This window comes from Acanthopagrus latus, chromosome 21 (genome assembly GCF_904848185.1).
Source record: "Acanthopagrus latus isolate v.2019 chromosome 21, fAcaLat1.1, whole genome shotgun sequence".
Taxonomy (NCBI): Eukaryota; Metazoa; Chordata; class Actinopteri; order Spariformes; family Sparidae; genus Acanthopagrus; species Acanthopagrus latus.
In genome coordinates this window covers 19790968-19815650 of record NC_051059.1, presented here as the reverse complement: position 1 = coordinate 19815650, position 24683 = coordinate 19790968, and the positions used below count along the sequence as shown (strand labels likewise).

Sequence of the window (24683 nt, the reverse complement as noted above, 5' to 3'; positions counted from 1 at the left end):
TTGTGGCGAACCAAATCAATTCTTATATTCTGAATATTAATGAGGTACTAATGCAAACTCAGATATGCAGAACTGAATAAACAAGCTGCTCTCTGATTAAAACAAGGGACCCACAACTCTGTTTGACGCTAGGAAAGGTGGCAGGGTCCACCACATATAAACAAAGTAAAACTGTGTTGTGGCTCAAGGTCAGTTTGTTTATTTGGTTTATTCATTAACAAAAGCAAAGAGAGTTTATTTAGTTAGTTTGTTTTGTTTGTCCTGATTAAAACATCTTAACGATAAATACATAGTGCACTGTTAACAACAAAGCATGTTCCCTAAAATAGCTTAAATGTTTGGAATGTGATGTCTTTGAGTTAGATGTTAGGTTGGTATCACCTAACACCATTCATTCACATCATACATTACTAGAGGATGACCCCTGTGTGTGTGTGCGTGTGTGTGTGTGTGTGTGTGTGTGTGTGTGTGTGTGTGTGTGTGTGTGTGTGTGTGTGTGTGTGTGTGTGTGTGTGTGTGCCTTAAAGCAGTTAACAGATCTAATCCCTCAAGTCAAAGAACACATGTTTTCCAGGAGGTGGAGCACATACTGTAGCTACAGTGCATGCCTCATTGTTTTGTGTCTCAGAGGGTCTGTGAGTGTAACTGATACTCAAGAGTGACTCCATTCTGTATTTTAACTATTTAATGTCTGTCGGCCCACTCGTCAGGAGCCCATTCACTGACACGCTAAGATCATCCGTGATCTATGTCTCGCTAAGTTTCTTATATGTTTTGTTTCAGAATGTTTTCAGCTTGTTAAGAATACCCAAAATTCATAATTTGCCTCCTCAGTGAAGTGATTTTATAACCTTCAATTTTTGTGCAATGCCTCTGAGCCTTTGGGACACCTGCTTTCAAAAATCAGGAGACATTGTGTCCATGTTAAAGTGTGCATATCAACATTTTCACTTAAAGGGTATCTCCACCAATTTTTCAATGTGATGTGTGTTTACAGATCTTGGGAAGTACAACTACATATGTGATTAAAGTAGTAAAACATCTCTTGTGGATTCAGAGGACGCTGCATTCGATCTCGTGAATTGCCACCAGTGGCGTCGCTCCGTGTCCTAGTTGCATTGTGGGTAATGTAGGTGGTGCGTTTATGAAAAGGAAGAAGTAAAGGGTGACATCTCTGGCTCTGCTTATCCAGTTGTGTTGCTTTGAAACTGTCCATTATGAGTCCAAAAGTGTTACAGAAGCGCAACACTAGACCTTGCACATACATAATCCACAATGCAACATCATTTGAAGGAGTTTAGCAAATGACATGCAGTTTCCTCTGGTGTCAGAAAAATGCAGTAGGGCTCCCCAAGACCTAAATACACTTTAATGAGTAAAATTGGTGGGATTACCCTTTAAGTCCACAGCAGGGCTGCTCATGGCCCCTGAACAAACAGGAATGGCGTTCACATCAGCTGTCTTGTGTAGCAGGTGGTGACAAGTTACTCACCTCCTGTGTCCCTCTGGGCACGATACGCTAATAACCAATGTCCACGAACATGCTATAGGGTTTTATGACAAGAGAAAGAAACTATATAGGGCTGCGTGGATTTACTTATTTCCCCGCAGGGTGTGCTGAGGATGTCTGCTCGCTAGGTATCTGACAAGTCAGAAATATATATATGTATCCCTGAGGGGGGAGGTCAATCAACCTCTCATCACACTCAGCTTCGACAGCCATTTGTTTTCCTGTGATTGTTTGTATGTGCGTCTGTGCACATACAGCAGCTTTTGTTCATGTGTTTTAATCCTCAGAAGTCTAGATTATTAGTTTGCTTTCTTAATGAGCGTTTGGCCTGATTCAGAAGTAAATGAAATGCCATATTAAATACTGTACCGATGTGAGTCAAGGACAATCTGCATTGCTGTCTTGACTGTCTTACTTTGATATAATCAGTCCCCATCAGCATATTTGCTGAATGTGCTGTAACTTCAAAGGCTGAAGCTTGGTAGGAATGTGCTGTTAAACTGTAAACATTAGGACGGGGCAATAAACCCGACAGTGCACACAAACACACAGCGTGAGAAGATCATTTCCACGGTTTACACAGCAACAAACCCATTCCTTTCATGGCGATCGTGGTCAATATGAAGTTTTCCATGCGACCGAGCCAGAGCGAGGAGGGGACGCTGCCCGAAAAATGTGTAGAAAATGCAATTTTCTTGGATGTCTGAGCGCAATGGAATTTGACCCCTGACTCCCAGTTATGTTCTATCCCCCTTCATCATATCAATTCTGGGAAAAAGAGTCGCAGTCGAAACATGTCAGCTGCCTTTCACATTCGCCGAGGAATGTTGGCGAGTCTTCACAATGTTGTCAGTCAGTACGCCAAGATAAGAGCTCTCAGTTCATAAATAAGATTGATGGCATCGCATTCCACCAGTTCCTGCTCTGTGTTTTCCCATGTGAGCCTCTCTGTCAGAAGCATCCGTGCTATCTCTCCAGCTCATATCCTCTCTGCCCAGGTCCAGGCATGCTTAGGTGTTTAAACATATTCCCCATCCAGCTATTAAACGTGCACGCTGCAGCAGGATACATTCTATCTTTGCTTGTTCAGAGAGAGTTAGGCAAGGGTTCGGGCAAATGTTTCCAAGCTGCCACGCGAAATGATGATAAATTATTTGTTGAGGGTGTTAGTTTTAACCCTATGAATTCAACGGCAATGATTCGCTCAATCCCTAAATTGGTATTTTTGCTTACTGTGATGCCTTTCCTGGAGTATCTTCCAAACCCTCTTCTCCCTGAAGTCTGCACAATTGAATCCAAAAAGGTTATGCAAGTAAATAGTCCATAACAATTAATGTAAGTATTTGAATTGTAGATCCAGTAGATTGCAGGTGCAATATCAAGTTTCACATGGCCATTTTTATTGGTTCAACCTGGGTACTTTAATGTGTTTCACATGTGATCTCGTAGGTTTCAAATGGACATTTGTTGGGGTTTAACATGGGTACTTTAATCTCACAGGTTTCACATAATACTCCGGTAGGTTTCACATGTGATCTCGTAAGTTAAATTTGTAATCGCAAAGGTTTCACATGGACATTTGTATGGGTTTAACATGAGTGCTTTCATGGGTTTTTACACGTAATCACATAGTGTGAATGTGATTTCATGGGTTTCACATGGACATTTGTGAAGGTTAACATGTGTTATTTACATGGCTACATGGGGACATACTGTGTATTATCTACAAAGTCTGAAAATGAAGTTTAGTGTTCTATGTTTTCATTTTAGCACGCCAAACCAAATATTTATCCCAGCTCACTTAATTCCCCACTCATCTCTAGATTTATTACTTCAAATGTTGAAATGTGTGAAATCTTCTCTGCAACAGTCGTATTTTATATTTTCACACACATGCTGTACGCAGCAGGATGACTGGAGAGTCATGTGCGAGGACACAAATGACACCATACCGTTCATTGTCACTGTCATTGTCCTGCAGCATTGTAAAGTCCCATTGTCATCGCTGCTCAACCGCCCAAAACTGGTACAAGTCGATATCTGTGTGTGTGTGTGTGTGTTTTCATGCATATGTGTGTGTGGGTGAGAGAGAGAAAGGTCTACCCTGAAACAGACACCACATAACAGAACTCTCCATTCTCTCATCCTCATATCCAGTGGCACCTCCCGAAATAGTCCATAAACACCCCTGGGTGTGATTAAATCGGAGGAAATAAAAAGCATTTGGGAATGCAGCACATGTTTGCAGAGGTTGGAGGCGGCACGCAGGAATTTCAAACGGCAACGGCGGCTAATCTGGGAGAAACCTGTCTTTGTCACATCTAGGGTTACGTGTCTCGATGAGAATGTGATCTATGTCAAGCACGCTCTTCACGGCAAGAGGAGAACAAGAGAGCAGGCCACCCGAGAAAGTTGAACCCGAAAGAATGCAGCTCTGGTATTCATTAATGAAGAGCACTCGTCTCTGTGCTGGAACGAGAGGGCAGGAACGAGGAGATAGGGTGACGACGGGAGAGAGAAGAGGGAGAGAAACAGGAGGACAGGATTCACAACATTACCTGAATTATTGATGAGCTCATATTTGAGATCATATTTATATCAGCAAACAGAAAATAGAGAGATATAATCTGCCAAGTAGACCTGGATCGATCAGCCGGTTAGTCAATCGAAAGAAAATGAAAGAAAATGCCAAACTTTCACTGGTTCCAGCTTCTTAAATGTAACAATCTGCTGCTTTTCTTCGTCATTTATGATGCAAAATGAAGAGTCTTTGGGTTTCCACGACTCTAAAACTTTTTATAGATAATAATAATAATTGGCAGGTTACTTACCTGTGCCAGGGAGGTTACGTTTACACTCCCTGTTGGTTTGTAAACAGGATCACACAAAAACTGCCAAACAGATGTTCATCGAAGTTGGATGGAGGATGGGTCTTGGCCGAGAATGGACCCCATCAACTCTTGGTGTGGATCCAGGATTCTTTTTTCAAATTCTTTTATCAAATAAGTTGTTTGACCTCAAAAACTGGCCCGATCTGTCTCTGGATTTTCATTAGCCTTTGCACTTTCAGTTGCTGATCAATCAGGAAGTAGTGAAATTACAATGATTTGCTAGATTCCTTACATTTATAGGACTTTTTAAAACAATATTTTAGTTGCCGTGTGAATATAGTCTATGTAAGTAATCACTAGTTGCAGGTTCCAAGTGTAAAAAAAAAAACGGATGGATTTTCACAATCCACAAGTCAACGAGCCCGTTAATGTATATTAGAATATTTTATTGCTTTATGAAATGTTGCATATTGTTTTGAAGTTCACAGAAATGTCTGTTTGAAGTCAACACTCGGTTGGTTGTGTACAGCTTGACATGACCGTGATTGTCGGCACATAACTTACAACAAACATACATAAACTCTTTGGCATCCGGCTCAAAGCACTATCATGTCTAAAATAACAATACAAACATCTGTATAAAATATAATAATAATAATAATAATAATAATAATAATAATAATAATAATAATAATAATAATAATAATAATTAACCTCTTTGTTAGTTTCAAAGCTCACAGTAAACGAAACAAAAAAACAAAACAAACACGGTGTAGTTTTCAACTTTTATCCCACAGTGGTGAGCGGAACCAGCCGGCATCACCACGTCGGGAAACACACTCACATACTGAAATCACACATGCAAACATACTTTGAGAAGTTATCAGAGAAAGCAACAGATGATGAAATCAACACCATGATGCAACACCCTCCCAATATTACATACAACACCAGGTTTGTGTCAGTTTGGCAACAAAAAAAACAAAAAAAAACCACCAAATTGTCTTTTAATATATTTATGATGCGTCTCACTGTTCACACAGTCCTAAGCCTCTGCAGAACCAGCTGCTCGGGCTTGAGACACATCGACAGCGGGAGCTTTTTAGATCAGCAGTGTTTCATGTCAGCTTAAATTATTGGACAAAAAGGGGAAGTCTTCCAAACAGATAAGATCCATGTGATGGGAATGAGGTTACTCAGATTGACGCCACACTTGTTTGTGGGGGTGGGAGAGAGAAGGTCACGTAGATAACCTTTTATTGAATATCTATCTAAAAGAGCATGAGGTTTAAGTTAATATTTGGGGAATGTGGAAACCAGATAAGATAAATATGTAGCTACTTAATTTACTGGATTGGGAAGTAGATAAGGGGCAAATAAAGGGGAAGGAAAAAGCAGCAATTATATATATATTTATATAAATATTTTGGCATACACTCTCTGAGAACATGTTGCCCTATTACAATCCACAATACTGTCCGAGTACCTCAGAAGATTCATCTTTTCCCTCTCGGTCGGGCAAACTGCCTGCAGCTGTCCGAGCTTAGTGAGAGTAAGTGAGTTGGAGCACAGCTCTGCCTCTAAAAAATGTGAAAACAATCCTTTTTGTTTTTTTCTCCTCTTCGTGCATTGGCCTCTTTCCACGACATTCTTGCATCCAATATTTAATCCAAAGACTTGCACTCTTCACAGATTCTCAGAATGGTTCTCTCATTCAAAGTCCTCCTCTCAGTTCTCTAAATGAAGATTTCCACCGCCTCCGACTCCAGCTCCTCCAGGCCTCTGAACGGGTTTAATAGCAACCTCTTCGGCGCTGTCTTGTCTGGAGAAGCAACAGAAAGAGATGAAGAAGAGAGGGTAAATAAATGCGAAAAAGGCGAAAACAGTGGGGAAAAAAAAAATGTCCCGGATGCAGCTCAGCTATCAGTGACTAAAGGTTAACAGAGATTTTCCATAGTCAAACAGAGCACTTTGGTAAATGTGCTCAGTCAACAGATCCGCATTATTTCCTAACACAGGCACATTCCTGCAGGCCCACATTATGAACCATGACCTGGACAGATCGTATCTGATTGGCCGGCTGAGCGGCAGCGTGGTTAATCAATGTGAGCATCCATGAAGAGCGTGCTCACACATGAATCATTCATCGTTCCAGTTTTATAACTGGAGCGTTACTGGATTTTTGTCTCCCCCTCGTAAACAAACATGCATGTATGATAGATCACTCACCACTGTTGAGCTTAGTGGTGCTGGCAGCCTCTTTGGCTTTGGTTCTCTCCACCTGCCGTTCTAGCGTTCCAGGTTCAGACTGAGCGGAGAACTGGCGGCACGGCAAAGTCTGATCGTCAGAGAGACTCTTACCTAGAAGATCACAAACAAATGTCAGCGGCGCGTTCAACTTACGAAGACTTTATTCGACAGGAAATCTGTGCAGACTTCCTTTTAGCAGCTTGCAACATTGTGCTCCTCACCTCGACTTTTTGTGGTGCTGGTGGTGGTGCTGATGGAGGGAGTGGAGGAGGCGGGTCGGAGAGACGCCGCCGCCATGTTCAGGAGGTTCGTGCGGGGGCTTTGCTCATCCTTTCGCCCCTGGTCATGGTGCAGCCGCTGGTTCAGGATCTTGATCACGGCGTCCTTTTCCAAGATCTGAGCGTAAAGAGCACGGATCCTGATGCGAAACAGAAAAAGAGAAACGTGTCAGAAAGCAGATAGATGAATGGAAAAGTTTGTGAAGGAGATCCTCCGAAAACGCGGGAGTTTTAATTCTAGGTGTGCACCTGTTCTCCATCTCCTGATTCCTGTAGTCAGCGACAGGCAGGTCCTCGTTGAAGCTGTTGTTCGAAGAGTGGCAGGGCGAGTGATTGATGATGGTCGTGTCTCTGCAGAGGGAAAGACAAAATTTTAGGTGAAACCCAAATTCAAATGAGCTTGACAAAATATGCACATCCCGGCAAAAGCTCCAGCAATCTTTACCTCTGTGCAGCAGCGGTGGCAGCAACCTCCATCGCAAACTGCCTCATAGTGCTCTCTTCCAAATACTTCTGCTCCCAGCGGACCATGTCGGCCTCGAGGGCCAAGATTCTCTCCTCGCGCTCGCGCAGGCGCTCCTGGAGAGAGCTCATGGTCACCCCTGGCGGCTGGGACTGCCTCTGCGATGGGGGGAGAGAGTGTTAGAACAGAAATACAAAAGTGAATTTGTAGCATTTGCATTTTGGTTCCCCTGCGTCTGGATATTTACCTGTTGCGCCCTCAGACTCCTCAGCTCCTGCTCCAGCCGCGTCCTCAGCTTCATCTCCAGGCTCTCCCTCTTCTCACAGGTGGACTGCAGCTGAGCCAGCGCGCTCTGGAGCCGCTCCACCTTCTCCACGTACGCCCTCTTCCTCCTGAGCTCCTCCTCGAGCTGGCGGCCTCGCCCGCGAGCTGCGTCCAAAGCCTCCTCGAGCCGTTTGGCCCTGGTGCTCTGCTCCTCCGCTGTGGTTCGCAACCGCTCCAGCTCCCGCTCGACACGCTCCCGCTCAAAGTTCTGCTCCTCATCTGAAACCAAAAAAAAAACGAGAGCACGATTAATGTGATGATCTTATTGGCATTTTGTGTTGAAGAAACGAGAGCTGTGAGATGAAATCGTTACAGATCAGCATGAGGTTCTCGCTCATTCTCCCTCTTGAATCCAACCCCAGTAATAAGTCCCAGCTACATGGTGGCCAGTGTTCCTCATTTAGCGAAGCACTCCTGGAATGCTGAGAGGAGGAAGGAGGAGGAGGAAGGGGGAGAAAGCCGCCCTATCCCTTTGACCCACATAGCACAGAGCATTCCTCATCAAGGCCGTACAAACACCAGCACCCTGCCTGAGTCCAGTTCCTTAAACAGACGACATAAATCACACTAACAACAGGTGGGGGACCTCATTTCCACCACTTCCACCGCTGCCGTCTGATTTAGAGGAAAGCTCGCTTCCTTTTGCAAAGAGGTGTGTGGACTGAATTTCCTATTCTTAAGGCCTTCTCACCAAATAGGCAGAGGTTATGCAAGTGACATTCCTGCGTGCAGGATGCCCCGCGCTACGAAAAAAAAAAAAGGCCCCAATCCAATCGAGCATGTTGATTACAAAGGAGGATGGAGGAAAGGAGGAAACAGGAAACGGAGGGAGGAAACTGCTTACTCTGTTCGAGCAGCTTCGCCATGATGTGCTGGTTGTGGTCGGCTGCTTCGACTTCTTTCGCGACGTGTGTTCTGGCATTTTCCAAGTTCTCTGCAATGCAAATGTTTCAAAGTCAGACTTGATCTCATGTTACGGTGACGTTCTTCTGCGCCGTTTTCTGTCGCGGGTCCGTACCTCTCAGGTCTCTGTTGAAGTCCTGCAGCCTCCTGATCTCAGCCACGAGCCTCCTCCTCAGCGTCTGCTCCAGGTTTTCCCTCTTACTGCTGCCCTGCATCAGTGTCTCATAGGCCTCCGAGATACGCTGGATCTCCTGCTCCAACTGAAAAAGGACGGAAAAGGGAAGGAGAAAAAAAAGGAGGAGGAAGAGATGGGGTGGGGATTGGAGAAGAAGAAGAAGAAGAAGAAGAAAGGGAGAAGGTGGAGAAGAGGAATTTATGGTTAACCTACTTCACATGCCAGGGAGGAGCTGGAATGTTGATTCATGTTGTTACAGTACATAGATATAGGCGCGATATACATATGCGACTGTGTGTATACAGTACACTCAGTGTGTGTGTGTGTGTGTGTGTGTGTGTGTGTGTGTGTGTGTGTGTGTGTGTGTGTGTGGTATAACTGAGGGAAGGAATTCAAGCCCGCACCACTCCCTGTGAGACTGATTTATATCTACATTCCTGAGGGCTGATAGCTCGAGCTCCAGGTGTGTGAGCGCACAGGAGCGCGCATTGACACAACACACCGCAAAGCACAAGTTAGCACGCTCACACACACACACACAGAGGTCTGGGAAGACTGCCAGCAGAGGGAAGGTGTGCATGCCTGCGCCTGGGTTGTGGAAACGGCAAAGAGAAACCCACCATTATAGCAGTCACACAGGCATGTTTACCCAGGGCTGCGGCCTGACGGAGAAAATTTTCCAACCCCGGCAATTATCATTCTTTAAGGCTGAGACAAGGCGAGGACCATGTGACATAACTCCAGCAGAGAGCTGAGTGGATCTGACAAAGATTGGATGGAGGTGTTAAATGTCTCGGAGGCCGTTTCCACCGCGTTGAACGAGAAAAGCGCAGACTTTTTTTTTTTTTTTGGCTCTGTTTGGGTAGAGTCAATCATGAAAATAAGTGAGAAGGTGAAAACAAAAGCAACCTTTCACTTTTTTTACCCAGCAGCCCCACCACCTGCTGTGGACGCACACCCCCGTCAGCTGTGTATGCAGGTCATAACCCGATCGACTGCTGCCTGACAAGCCCTAGATTAGGCTGAAAATCTATGGCCTCCGTGGAACTAAAGCACACACACACACACACACTCTCTGGCCTCCACCAGGTCAGCTCCACAATGAAAGGAGTGTGTAAACACAGTAGCAGGCTGTGACCTCTGTTTGTGCCTCTGTGGTATGGAAGGTAGCAGCTGCTGATCTCATCTGTCCCGTCCAGATGAGGGAGTGGGCTGACAACTGTTGGCTGGGGTTGTGTTTCACAGACAGGTGGCCGGGATGGAGGATGTTATCTGGCTTTCCCAATGAATTTAAATGTTTTAAATCCCCCGACTTAAGCCACACAGCGCCCCTCGCGGTGTGGTTTAAAACTCTGGACTTTAGTGTTCACTGTGTCAGTGAACTCATAGCTGAATAAACGAGCTGTTCTCAGAGGAAAATAAGGTCCCCGGAGCACAGCCAGAAAAGGTGGCAGGGTCCGCCACACATCAACAAACAACAAACAAAGGACAGTAATTGAGGGTTTGTTTGTTTGTTTGACTTCCTCTTTTAATTCAAAGTTGTTCCCTAAAACAACATAGCGCACCTTTAAAGGCTGTCTTTAATATCGTGAAATTGGCCAGTCCAACTTGAGTTTGGGTGTTCTTACTCCTTTTTTGGGCTGCAACTTCATGAATATTTTCATTGTCAATTAATTAGATCAGTTGTTTCGTCAGAAAATGGTGGAAAATGTGGATAAGTGTGTCCCAAAGCCCTAAAATTACATCCTCTGATAAATTGTTTTGTCACAGTGGAGTAAAGAAACCAGAGACTATTTCACATTTAAGAAACCAGGGTCAGAGAACTGTGACTTATTTTTCCTGATCTGACTAATCGATTATCAAAATAGCCGGTGAATAATTTGACACGCCCTTCGACGAGACCTGCACGAGATGTCAGCTGCTTCAAACGTAACATTTTCTGTCACGGATCTCCTCCTCTTACCTTCTGAATACGGCTGGTCTTCTCCCTGTGCCCCTCCAGCTCCTGCCTCAGCCTCTCATTCTCCATCAGCAGCAGCTCCACCTGGTTGGGCTCCTCCAAGCCAGCAGGTGGCAGGCTGTTAAACGTGCTGTAGCAGGGAACTTCCTCTGGCTGACTGGACTGGACATACCTGTGACGGAGATGTTAAGTAGAGATCAATCTCACGTCTCAAAAGGATGTGTCTGAATTTGTGGCTGCTTCGGCTGAATCTAAATGTTCGGATGAAGCCAGAGAGATTTTAAAAGTGCAAGGCATCTGAAATATCACTCCTGTCTACCAGCGAGCAGACAGGCTGACTCCAGTGCGGCTGTGAAGAATGTTAAAGCCTATATGAGGAACATACTTTGGTAAAAAAGCATCCGAGGCCACACAAGCATGTGAAACTATCCTGTTCCACTATGCCAGGCATTACAAACACCTACAGGGCTGGACTTGCTCTCCTCCAAGTATGCAGAAGGATATGTGAAGCCGTACGCAGGCTACGGTGTGACTCACAGTGATAAGTATGTGTTTACGCCTGTGAAACACAATGATGAGCCCTGGAAGGTGATTGCAAGGCTGGCTCTTGTACAAAAAACTACACCTCAGAGTGTGATGTCATGTTCAAGCAGTTCTAAACACATGCAAACATGATCACGTCCTTCATGGCTGTCTGTGTACCTGTGCTGCTGGGCCTGCATCGGCTCCTGGACCTGGTGGGGGATAAATCCTTGGCCCTGGATGGGGGCTGAGTACTCCGGGGGCGGACAGCGCTTGTCCAGGCTGTGGCCCGGGCTCTGCGGCGCGTAGTAAGGAAGCTCGGGGTAGCTGTGCGAGGTGCTCTTGAGAGCCTCCGCTTTAGCAGCTGCATCGTTCCTCTCCAGAGATATCTGCATGCGATGCTCGCTGAGTGACCGCACATGGCTGCACTTCAGCTCCATCAGGTCTGCCTCTTCGTGGAAGGCCCCCTCATGCAGGAGCGTCCCCTCGTGGAGCTGCCTGATGGGGCCTGCAGGGGCCCAGTGTGAGGCCAGATACTGCGAGTGTGCCTTGGCCTGCTCGTAAGTGGGCAGCTCTTCCCCGTGCAGCTGGTAGAGCTGGTAGCCACTCTCTGAGTGGTGGTAGTCCCCCTGGTGCTCCTGGCCCTGGGGCTCCTGCCTGGCAGAGAGCTGAGGGAACTGAGGGTCCTCCTGGGTGAGACTCTCCAGGGAGGATCGTGGGCTCCTGCCCATGTCGCCCCCACTGCTGGGGCCACTGTTGCTGCCACTGCCTCCACGCAGGGCCTGCTGCTGGATGGCTAATAAGGTGCGCGTGTCTGTGGGGTTTCCATAGCGGAGCTGCTCCTGGATGAGCCGATGCAGGACCGTGCCAGACGGCTCTTCAGTGGACGCCATGTCGCTTTGCGTCGGTTGTTATCGTCTAAGACAAGTTGAGCTCTTTCTTGTTTTTGAAAGTATTTGAATAAATCAGCTGTGAACCTGGAACAGAGCATAAAGAGAGAACAGAGCACAATCAGTCTCAGGAGCCACAATAACATACTCTGAATGCAGAGGAAAAGTTTGAGGCATGAATAACAACCCAGACTTTGACGTCATGTAAACATACTTCCTCTTACAAAAAACTCCACGAATCTCTCTGATCAGTGTTTCAGTCAGAGAATTGTCTGAGCAACAGTGCAGCCGTGGGTTTAGTTACCAACAGCGACAGCACAGAGAGTGTGGAGACATTTTCCACAGCAGGCACAAAATGCGTGCGCCAAAAATTCCAATCTCACGGGGGAGCAAAAGCGCACAAAAACCGCGCTGGAAAATAACCTCATCTCTCTCTTCAGAGCGCACTTAGCTCCTTTAAAACACCGTAAACCTCCTTTAAAAAACCCCTCACAACACAATCCACCACCACGACTGTCGACTAGAAGTTTAAATGTGCGACTTTTATTCATTTTAGCGCTCGTGTTTGTCTTTTTTGTTAAAGGCAGATTAAAAAAAAAAAAGACGCTCCACTTACCAGCTCACGTTCTCATTGTAGCACGGCGTCGTTCTCGATCTCTCGTAAAGTAAAACAAACAAACAAAAAAGTTCAGAGTAAATCCACTGCTTCCATGAGGGCTTGTTTCTTTCGAGTCAAACGTGTCTCATCTTCCTCCCCCCGGACGGGCTGCCGCGGTCCTCTCTTGCTGTGAAATGATTGTGGAGAGAGCAGGCGGCGATAATAAGTAACCGAGGAGGGACTGAGGTCGGAATGCCAGGAATGTAAAACGCGAGGTCCCTCTGGGATCAAAAGCGTAAAACCACACGGGAGGAGGGGGGAGGAGGGAGCAGGCTTACCAGCGAGGAGTTAAATAGAGCTATAGGATTGGATATTTGAGCTTTGGGGTGAATGTGTTTGGGGAATAAAAGCCTTTTTTACGCGCAGTGGATGAGCAGTTTGAGACAAAAAAAAAAAAAAAAAAAAAAAAAAATCCCTCCAACGAGACTTTAGAGAAACTTTCAGAGGCAGCGCTGTGTTTGTATCCACAGCATTTAATTAAAGGTCCATTATGTAGTTTTAGGGGAAGAAGAACATTTTTTATGCCTAAACAAACAACTATTCTTTATAAACTTAACACACAAACTGACTTTAAAGGACTTTGTTTACATGTGGCGGACCCTGCCACCTCCCTAGCACAAAACTGTGTTCAAGGGAAAATATTTTCCTCTGAGAACAGCTTGTTTATTCAAGTTATGGAAAAATGAGTTTCTATCTTCACCCTATTAATATTGTAAATATTAAAATTCAGATTGTGAATTTGTTTTTTGAAACCTTCGGTAAAAGTTCGAATGTCACACTTAAAAATACTCAGCAATATGTAAAAATGTTGCATTGAAAGTACAGAAGAGTCAGTAACAAAACACACCTGGACTCTCAAAAGTAAGTATTCAGTGTGACAAAAATCATATTTTTTTAGGCTGGTCTTGTGTTTTGCATGCAGTGCAAAGTAAAGTGATAAAGTAAACTAATTCCTCTTTAAATCAGCACAAACTGACCTTAAAGTTTTGTTGGTAAGTTATAATTTGAAGCCTCATTCTATAAGAATTTTTTTGACTATGGACAAATTTCACATTTCTGCATTTCATCCTGCTGTGTTCTGACTTGAAACTCTTACAAGTTACATTAACAAATTTGAATGAACACATTTCAAGTTTTAACCTATTGATATCAAATTTCAGTGGTTATCGTGTTCACTATCGGCAGTGTAGGTGATTTGTTAAACTGACTTCTTTGGTTGTTTTGGTTTCATTGTCGCAGCCTAATAATATGGCAAACCCCTCTCATCCAGCCTCAAATCACCTGCTGGTTTCAGGAAATAATATTCAGAATTAGACCCTTAAAATAAAGTTTTACCTCTGATCTTTGTTGTTGATCCTTTGACATATTAAGTGAAGCTCATCCTGTCCATACTCTCAACTGTTTGGATGTTCAGTCTATCAGCATACTTCACATTTTATTAGCTAATTGCACATTTTGCATGTAAAATCCTAATCTGACAAGCAGCAACTATAACTGTTGATTAATGACGTGGAGTAAAAAGTAGAATATTTCATTTGGAAGACTAGCAGGGTTTGCCATAACATGTAAATACTCAAGTTAAGCATCTCCAAATTGTACTTGAGTATATTACTTGAGTCATTTAATTTGCATTTTCTATTTGTTTCATCTTTTTTTGACCAGGAAATCCCACCAAGATGAGGATCTTGACTGAGGTGGCAGCCGTGAATAAGCACAACGTAATAAAACGTGATGTACAAACATCCACAATAAAACAGGAGAACTGGGCCTGTGTGGCATTCACAGCAGGACACTGTGGATAAGTAAAAAACTCTTGTCTGTGCAAGTGTGTTGAGGCTGTGCATGCCTTCATCGTGTGTGTGTGTGTGTGTGTGTGTGTGTGTGTGTGTGCATGTGTCATGTGTGCATGTGTGTGTGGCAGCTGTCCCCTGGAATCTGAGGTCCGTGCATGCCCCATTACTACAAACACAGTGGCCCTTTGTACCCAGCATCACACTACACGATGCAGAACAGAGCCTGCAGAATGCTGCACATGGGCACCGCTCCTCCCGCTGATTCGCAGGTTCGGGTCTCAGACATGCAGGGGTCGTCCTCCCGCCGAGACGAGGTCACGCGCAGAGTCACGGAGTCTTTACCCTCCTTCCATCCGCAGATTAGGTCATTTAATTGGTCAAATGCTGCGTCTTCTGCAGTTGATAGGCCACAGCACCTTTCGACACGTGTCTACTCTTTGTCTCCTCGACGAGATAAACTTCCCGCCTAGAGGGGGGAAAGCAAATCTTTATGACAGGCTTTATTTCTGTACAAGCCAAAAGACAAGACAGAGCTATTTATTGCCGCTGTGTTGAGGACTTTAGTCAGACTTTGACTTTTACTGTGGGCCCTTTAAATAGTTGACATTTCAGTCATAGCAGGCTGATCATGTCTTTGGGCAGTGGAGGGAGAGAAAGACAGGAACAGGGAGCTGCTTCTGCACAAACCACAATTTTCCCTCCGAACAAACAGAGCAGAAAAAGAGCACATGCAAACCCGAGCTGAGTCCGTAAAGAGATGTGTGCAATCAAAACACAGCAGGCAGCTGTGACTGATCGATGTATTTAATTTTTTTTTTTTTTTTTTTACTTTATGCAGCCACTGGCCTGAGGCTGACTATTTCATCAGACCTAAAAATCTATAGGCAGAATGAGTTTGTATTGACTGGCTGATGATGGTATGTGTCCACAATCATCTCTCTGGCTCATTCACACACACACACACACACACACACATTCCCGTCATGTCTCAGATGCTGCATATTCTTTAACAGGCTCTTTTTTTTTTTTTTTTTTAAGGAAAAACGCAGACACGGCGTCTCTGTGGGCGGCACTAACAGGGAGGCGACTGGTCAGCAAAGTGGAACATGTTTGCATTTCAGATCCACACTGTGAAGCAGCGCAGTCTCCACCTTTCTAAAAGTCTGGTCATGTCATTTAACACCACCTCACGACTTCCTCTGCTCCCTCTCTGTGTGTGTGTGTGTGTGTGTGTGTGTGTGTGTGTCAGCATGTGTGTGTCTCTGTTGGTGGACAACGCCTCTGGCCATTTTGTCCTCCATTGTGCCACACTTCCTGTGAACTTCCAGAGGAATGCAGGGCTGACCCTTTGAAAATTATGGACGCTTTCAAAAAGTCATTACAGGAGATGAGCATCTAAAATGGCGTGCCACAAAAGTTCGAACTGTCTGAGGCCCCGAAGCAGACAAAAAGAAAAAAAAAAAACTCCCAATGTCATGAGTAATTTGTGCAAAGAAGAGTGGCAGCGAGGAATAAATAAAACACAATTGTGTTGCTGCTCTGCACAGTAAAACCATATTGCTCTTGAGGTTTTAGTGGAAACATGAGCACAAATGAGGCAACAGTGAGTGTAGTCAAACTACCAGTTACACAATTGGAAACAGTCTGACTCTAAATTTACTCATCTGAGCCGTGTGTTAAAGTCAGTATAAAAATGCCTTTGTCAAAGGGAGGAGGCAGGAAGACAGTGTGTGTGTGTGTGTGTGTGTGTGTGTGTGTGTGTGTGTGTGTGTGTGTGTGTGTGTGTGTGTGTCAACAGAGGAGAGCTCTTAAAGGCACAAACTGCTATTTCTGTTACTGTAAATAAGCTCTTTCATTAACTTTTATGCAACTGTATTCGAGTTATGTACGTCTACTGCAGTTTTAATTTGTAACGTAAAAGAGACAACATCAATTGTCCTGCAACTAACAAGAGAGGAGATCATGTAGCAGAATATTCAACTGCCATCATCTAGTATTTCATTTATTTTTAGGACAAAGATGTCAGAAATAATAATAATAGTAACAATACTGAAGACAAATCTTTCTAGTTTATTTAGGGGGAGACTTCCCTCGAAGAAAACTCATATAAAGCCACTATCATGAAACATTTTCAGAATTTAAAGCAGCCAGAAAACATTGGTTCTTTGTTGGTTCTGGCGCCCCCTGTGGGCAAAAGTGGTATTGGCACCACCATCTTCGATAACTTGGTCAGACTCATGTGTGCATTTGTTCTGAAAGTGGCTGAAAGAAAGACAGAACATGTTTTTGATATTAGTATTCTTTTTAAACACAGCTGTTGGGATGTTGTATCTACTTGTGGCTATGTATGATTAATAACTGAATTATGATTAACTAAGTATCGTTTGTACACCAGCGTTAGACCACATGTAGCCTACAATTAACAGGTTCAGCTACTCTGTAACAGTAGTTTTGTAGGGAAACTTAAGTTATAAAGACACCTGAGTTATGTTAAGATTTCAGAGTGAATATTACACAATATGTGTTCTGTTATTGTGTGAGTTTTCAGTAAATACAGTGAAAAAGAGGACAAAGATGATGGGTTTGTCCTATTTATAGGTTTAACTTTTTATTCAGTTCAGTTAATTTGGCGGTTTTCCAAAAGGCTCCCGGGGCTTTTTCTCCCCGTCCTGAACTCAGCGCTCGTGTTCAGACTTGCCTTTTTCTATTTCCTCTATTCAAAAATAGATTTTTCAGACCTGCTTAATGGGAACAAACACATCCTGCCAAGCCCAGAATCCAAACCACCTCTCAACACACATTGCGAAATGGCTCAATTAATGAATTGATTCATATTTAGCAACTAAATAATGGATTGAGTGGCACTGAATTTGCTTGTATCCTGTATATATAGTTGCTGTCAGCAGAAACAAGCAACACTTGAAATACTTCACACTGACGGTCAAACCCCAACATACAATATCTGTTTTACAAACTTCACAGCAAAACCAGTTTTATCCCAGCTCCGTTTTTTCATGTTCCATTTGATCTGCATTCAATATTTCAAAACCATTTGCTCGCAGCAATCAGCACCATTAAAGGATCAGCTGAACGCAGCATCAACCACATGTCTGGATTAAGTTTCGGTTATAAATTCACAGCGCATTTGCACAGTAAACCTGTAAAGTCTTAAATGAAAGGCAGATTAATTTACCTTCTGGCAAATAGGTCTGAACCCGGGAGCAGCTGCTCTGACCCAATTACATGCCAAGTACGTACTATGCAATGAAATGTGAGCAAATATTGTAGATTGGTAAGTGAGAATTACTGGAAAATGTTCAGAACGGGTGTCGAAAGACGTTTTTAGTGTTTTCCAAACTGTTTTTCAAAATTTATAGATCCTGACGACACTTTAAGATGCAGTGACAAACTGATGCCTCACACAAGGAGGGACGAATGATTTAGAATTTACTGTAGTGTCTCGTCACTCAACAACTCTTAAAATCACAAGATTTGTAAGGGAGTCTGGGGATGTTGCGGTTACCAGTTCAGTTGTTGAAACAGCGTGTTCACAAATGTCTGCTCCTAACATCTGCAGGATAGAAGAGCCCTGCACACATTTGCCTTACAGTGAATCACATGGATATCAGACAGTGTGTAATCCATTCTGCCTGTTGTTGTGGCTTCTTCTTCTTCCTCTTCTTGCTGCGTGGAGGACGTCACTTGAGAAAGCAATGCATTAATGTGGCCCAGCACACATGTGCATACATGTGGTCGTATGTGGCCCAGATCACCACTGAATATGCTCTGATCCTTAACTTAGACTTATCTGTCCACCTGTGATTGGATCACTCAGGACCGAAGGTTGATACCAAGTGTGAACAGACTCTAAGAGCGGCGTTGATCTTCTCATCTAACTCTCAGCAAGAAGGCAGATAAGACCATTTTTTCGAACATCTCGAATTAATGATTTAACTTGACTCATGACCCCCTGAGCGGCCAAACCAAAGCTTCAGTATTTGACAATCTGGAGATGAGACTCTGATGAGAGATGAGATGACACTCTTACACCCGACAAAAGATTGTTTTATTGCAAATGCAGCGTCATGTGTTTAAGTATATACAGTACACGATGAAGGGAGCTGTTACTTTCCTTTCAGCTGTAAACAAACCATCTTCAAAACAGCGGGGAGTCGACTACTCAACAGGCTTGTAGTACATAAGGCCTTCATCGCCCTGTAATTAAGATCGTATCAGGACACAATATATGGGCTGAAGGCTGTTTCACTCGTCAAGCTTTAAATAACTGATTGTATGAGGAGGGATTTGTGCTAAATTAAAGACAAAACAATGAGATGTGTGACTCTTTGTCTCTATCTTTATCTTGAAGTTTGTAGATTGCTTTGAACTCATGGATGATCAGAGACTACGATGTCTGTATCCGGCCTGAGAACGACTCAAAGGAACTGGATAGAACAGGATGCGTGTTGCGGCGTCGGCCTGTGTGGGAAAGAATGACACAGAATAGCAGACAAGGTCATCTGATATGGCAGGATTGGTGAGGAATGCAACTGATAGCGTTGGAAGGAGCGGGATGGATTCCTCTCCTTGGCTCTCACATCCATGGACGGCTTCCTCGTTCACACAGCACACAATAGGACATAAGGACAAGGTGCGCTGCACTCAAGTGGTATCCTGTTCTCAGGAAACCACTGACGACGAGCTTCCCATGTATTCGTATTTCGCAAAAGCTTTGAATTGTGAGGCCTGATGAAATTATGTCGAGGCAAGCATGTGGGCGTGATCGTCTCAGACACCTGTAGAGAGGTAGAAAAGAAAAAAAAGAAACTGGCTAATGATGAGCTATTTATTTAAAGCCAAGAGTGGAGGAATCGCTGCATGCCGCGGCAAGTCGGGCTGCGATCAAGGGAATTTCCAGACATTTACAACAAACAGACTTCAGACGTGACTCACAGGACATGAATCTGTTAAGTGTGCAAAGATGACAAAACAGATGTGTGGGGCAGTCGCAGACATGGCAGGTTTGTTGTACTGGCATCAAAACAGCTGATTGAACAGAGACAAGGGTAATCAATCAACTTCTATCCACAAGATGTTGCATAGAATTCAGGTATTTTGTTTTTTGTTGAGACAAATGAGAAGATCCATACCGACCTCATGTCTGTACGTTAAAGCTGAAAGCTACAGGCAGCAGCTGGTTAGCTTAACTTAGCAAAGCATAAAGTCTGGAATCAGAAGAAAAACAACAAGCTGTACTTCAACTTGTTTTCATACTTTAGTCACTGTGGGAGAATGTGTCAACGTTCTCATGAAGTCACAGTGTCTGAGGGCCCTGACTCACCATCAGTGTCGGGGCCATATTTGTGAGAGCCTGTGGCCATAGTTTTTCTGGTCTGTCCCGCACCACTGGCGCCAGTTGGCCCTTGTCGACAGCTTTTCCACGGACTGAGCATGTAGAATCTGCAGTGGAACTCACCAGTGAGAGAGGCAGTCCGAAGACTTCCCCTTTGTGATTGACCAATCCAGTCTACCGCCACCTGGTGGTGTGGAGAGTTTCTTCCTCTCATGCAGGCACTGAGGCTAGCTGGCGATCAGCTGTAGTCTTCGTATTGTGTTCAAGTTTTCCACAAAACAGCTTTATACCCATCAGACATGCTTATATGATGTTGTAGACAGTATTTCACAAAGCTAATAAAGTTTCTCCTGATGCAAGTCTCAAAATATAGCAATTTTTTCAAGGGGAGTGGCATCAAAGCAGTTGGCTATATTGGTTACTGTTTACTGTAGTAAAAATGTGACATGTTTACCATCAATTAAAATGTTGTCAGGTATGTTGGACTTTAGACACAAGAACAGGCTGGCACAACACTGAAGTAACTAACTGAACTCTTTCACAAGGAAAGAAACAACTTGATATATTGAATTTTATGCCCAACTTACAAGAAGTCATGAATGATTCAGAATTTGCCGTAGCCAATCAACAACAATGCTGAAGTTTCTCGTCACTCAACAACTCTTAAATTCACATGATTTGTAAGGGAGTCTGGGGGATGTTGCGGTTACTAGTTAAAGTGTTAGTTGAAACAGCGTGTTCACAAGTGTCTGCTCCTAACATCTGCAGGATAGAAGAGCCTGGACACGAAGTTTGCATTAAAGTGAATCACATGGATATCAGACAGTGTGTAATCCATTCTGCCTGTTGTTGTGGCTTCTCTTTCTTCCTCTTCTTGTTGCGTGGAGGACGTCACTTGAGTAGGCAATGCATTAATGTGGCCCAGCACATATGTGCTGCATGTGGCCATATGTAGCTCCGACCACCACTGAATGTGATCTGATCTCAAACACATCCTCAAGGTATCTGTCCTCCTGTGATTGGATCGCTCAGGACGGATGATGATACCAAATGTGGACAGATTCTAACAGCGGCGTGGATCTTCTCATCTAACTCTCAGCATGAAGGCAGATAGATTGCAATGAACCACCACAAACATCTTACAGTGGATGTCATCACAAAGTGAATATCAGGATTTAAATCTGTTTTAGATCTGTTTTTTTAAATCATCTGTGATGTTCAGGTGTGTTTTCAAAGAGACCACATCCGTCTGCAGAACTGGAAGATCCACATTTTTCTCCTCGGTCCTGATATCCGAGAAGTCCTCCTTTATGTTGAGCCTTGCTTCGTGGAAATTACCAGCATTCAAAAGCGAAAGGAGGGCTAAAATAAGCCGTTTGACTGGAAGCTCTCACTTGGCACGGCTGTAAGAAGCTCTTATTGAGATTTGTTGGCAGGTGGATGGACATAACATTAACCAACCAAACACACTGTCGTTTTTGGGAGACAGCGACAAAACAGCTGTACAATGGAGGGAGGAGGGAGCGAGCTAATTAGAGCAGCTTTGCAACAGAAATGCCTGCAAAACATAAATTCTCCTCAACCTGGTGAACTAATAGTTGAGGTATTCACAAACAACCCAATTCCACATAGGTTTTATGGGAATTTTGCTATTGGGTAATAAAAGGCTTACATGTCACACCTTTAACGCATGAGATTTACATGTTGACATCACCATGGCAACTTTACGGTCTCAAAACACTCTGAATATTTGGCCTCTGCTCTCAGACGTATTACTCATACAGCACTGAGGGCAAATAGCTGAGTGTCACTGTAATGATGTTCCCTTTTCCACTCTTCTTCCCATCCCCTTGTTTCTGCCGCCTCTTTTTCTCTCGCTCCTCTTTGAGTTAACACAGAGGTGCACACATCTGCTATTGCCTAAAGTAACTGTACTTCTGGTATGTGACAGGAATCTCGACAGGTCAAGTGTCAAGATGGAAAACAAGCCATAAAGTTGTATAATGAAAGCTAATCTACCGCGGGCTAGCAGCCAGACAAACAAACATTTGCCTTTTTTAAAAGGGCCACATTATTGTGCAAGAAGCTACGCTTTGCTGTGGCTAATAGCCCGGATTTATTAGTGTCTCAAAATAGGAGAAAAATGTTCTTGAATCACAAAAGAGATCCTTTTAAAGCCTCAGTCATCCCCATCTTCAGGGCACAACCACAGCATTCTGCTGCATAGCTCTGAGGAGCTTCATAAATACCAGCCCGAGCTGTCCTTTAAGACGTGTGAAAATATTTTTGCTGCCTTCTGCCTCGGAGACAACATGCCTCTACCGCAGACGAATGACACAGCAACAAGCCATGACACCCTGTCCTAAAACAGCCCTCCATCCCAGCGGTCGGCTGCCATCCTGGGAGGTCACCAGAATGCCAGTCATTCATTCGGGCCCCAGCATGTGTGCCCCCAGCAAATAACTGCGCTCCTCTGCTGCTGAGGCTGCACATAGCATGTGATCTGATGGCTGGCTTTGGCCGGCCGCTCGGTGGAAAGAGAGAGAGAGAGGGCTCTGTGTCTGTATAGGGTGCTCAGCAGCTCTGAAAATGTACCAGGGGCTTTCCATGGTCCAGAAGCAATGAGGGGAATGTGGGCTGGGATGGTGAGCGGTGGAGGGGGGCGTGATGGGGGCGTGTGTGTGTGTGTGTGTGTGTGTGTGTGTGTGAGGGTTCAGTTAAGGGTGAGCAGGTAGGTGATCTTCGGGACATGATGTCAAGATTAAAATCTGAGAGAGAGATGTGCGTCTGATGCAACAGCTTGAAGTATTACCACACACTCACTGAGCGATACGGTGGAAGTTTGATTATTTTGTTCAATGAGAGAGTTTACATTCAGCCTGTAGGTGAAACAAACAGGGATCTATCCAATGGGTCGACTTGACTTAGTCACTACTATTGAGAAAAGTCACTGCTATTTGCACTCTCACAGCTGCCAGGCTGATGTTGTGCAATAATGGCGTTCATTAAGTGGCATTGTGCAACACCACATGGTTAAATTGTGCAATGAGCGTCAAACTCTGTACAGTCATCAGACATACTCCACATTCTTGACTTCAACTGCAAAAGTAACGCCATTTTTTACTTTAGACTATATTACTTGAGGACTGAACTGATGTGAGGCACCAAATATCAACCAAACTGAACTTCTTTGAAAAGTTTTGGACAGATGGAGGGATAAGTTCAGACAACAATCGAAAAATTTATTAATTATCTACTCGCCCTATGCTGACGGAAAGTGGCCTCGAGAGGCTTGGATTACAGCAGATGCCATTCTTCTTCTTCTTCTTCTTCTTCTTCTTCTTCTTCTTCTTCTTCTTCTTCTTCTTCTTCTTAGAGCTTTAGAGAAGTATTTCAGACTGTCAGTTTCTGTTGTGCCATGGTGCTTTAAAAAATATTATTATAGACTTTTTGTTCAGTAGTGGAGCTCAAACAACACACTGGCTTGTCTGACGCTGCAGACTAGTGGTCCTCAAATGTATAAATGTATTAGTAGAGTAATGACTTAGTTTTAAATTGACTAAATCAGTCATTTGTACTCTTCACTGTGTTAATACAAAGGAAAATTCCATGTCCTAAAAAATATGTGTACAGAGCGATTAGATAACAACTTGTATAAGGTTTTTTGCACGTGTCCCCTTGAGATTTCGGCTTAAAAAAACACTGATATAGACTGATGTTGTCTTCAGTGGGAGGCATCCTTATCAAGGAAGTCTATGTCCAAAAACAAAACTGTGGCCAGTGCATCGTCATCAGATTTCCAATGAGATCGGCACAGAAGGTCCAGTGTTTCATCAGTCTAGTTTATATTTATGTATTCTTTATTTTCACTAATAGATTAATAGATAAATGTAAGTGTGACAATACCTCAACTTGATTATTTTACACTGGGGGAAGGTGTTGGGTAAAATCATATAAAAACCATCATTAGTAAATGGTAAGTTTACAGTTGATTAAACTTTAGTTATTAGTTATTTCACTGTTAATAAACCATTTGTTAAGGTTTGTAAACATCAATTGTAACCAGTGGTCATCCTGATATTGTTCATAGACAGACTGCACTGTACTTCTCAACCTTTTACAGTATTAAGTATTTTTACTACATGTGAATTTACTGTTCATTTACCCAACAACTTCTTTCCCAGTGTGACACAATCAGTCATGCGTCGTGGTATTTACTGACACCTTTCAACACGAACCAGACCATCATTTTTCAGTCCCTGTCTCACTGCATGGCGCTGTCTTGGCTTGCAGAAAGCCTATTGTTCAAATCAAACGACTACTTAAACTGTCAACTGGAAATATTCATTATTTTCCGGATGACTTCGAAACTTCGGTGTTACTACCAGTAAGTGATGATGATTCAGCTGCGAGATATGTTAATGGTTGCGACTCAAGGCCTGGATGTGTCTGCTGACAAACAGAGACTCTATTGTGTCGACTAAAAGACGCTCATTGTCTTATTTTACACAGACTGTCTATTTTTAAGGCCTGGGGGGGAAGGCCAGAGGGAAAATGATCTATTCTGAGATGTATTCAAATGGCCAACAATACCAACTGGGGAGGGGAAAAAATCATTTGAATCTCTTTAAGTTGATGAAAAGTCACATTGTGCTTTGACCCGGATAGATAAAGCTGTCAGAGGATCAGCTGTGTAGTTAATGTTCTTGGAAAACAAGCAGAATCAGTTGTTTCTGAAGTTGACAGAACGTCTCTCTGTCTGTTATCCACTTA

The 24683-nt window shown here is 43.8% G+C and overlaps 1 protein-coding gene and 1 long non-coding RNA gene across 2 annotated transcripts; both read right to left on the bottom strand.

Moving 5' to 3' along the window:
* Positions 1 to 4770: 4770 nt before the first annotated feature.
* On the bottom strand, positions 4771 to 12977 carry amotl2b (angiomotin like 2b). Its single transcript, XM_037084796.1, has 11 exons — positions 12723 to 12977; positions 11397 to 12193; positions 10698 to 10866; positions 8675 to 8819; positions 8501 to 8590; positions 7580 to 7875; positions 7315 to 7490; positions 7119 to 7220; positions 6813 to 7009; positions 6571 to 6702; positions 4771 to 6163 (listed from the first exon to the last, which is right to left on the bottom strand). The coding sequence occupies exons 2-11, from the start codon at positions 12107 to 12109 to the stop codon at positions 6078 to 6080; spliced, it is 2106 nt and encodes a 701-aa protein (XP_036940691.1). The 5' UTR covers positions 12110 to 12193; positions 12723 to 12977; the 3' UTR covers positions 4771 to 6077.
* A 5624-nt stretch (positions 12978 to 18601) lies between these two features.
* LOC119011381 lies at positions 18602 to 20073 on the bottom strand. Its single transcript, XR_005072179.1, has 5 exons — positions 19899 to 20073; positions 19712 to 19782; positions 19511 to 19603; positions 19156 to 19353; positions 18602 to 19036 (listed from the first exon to the last, which is right to left on the bottom strand). It is a non-coding gene; the product is annotated as an uncharacterized LOC119011381 (long non-coding RNA).
* Between the last annotated feature and the right edge of the window lie 4610 nt (positions 20074 to 24683).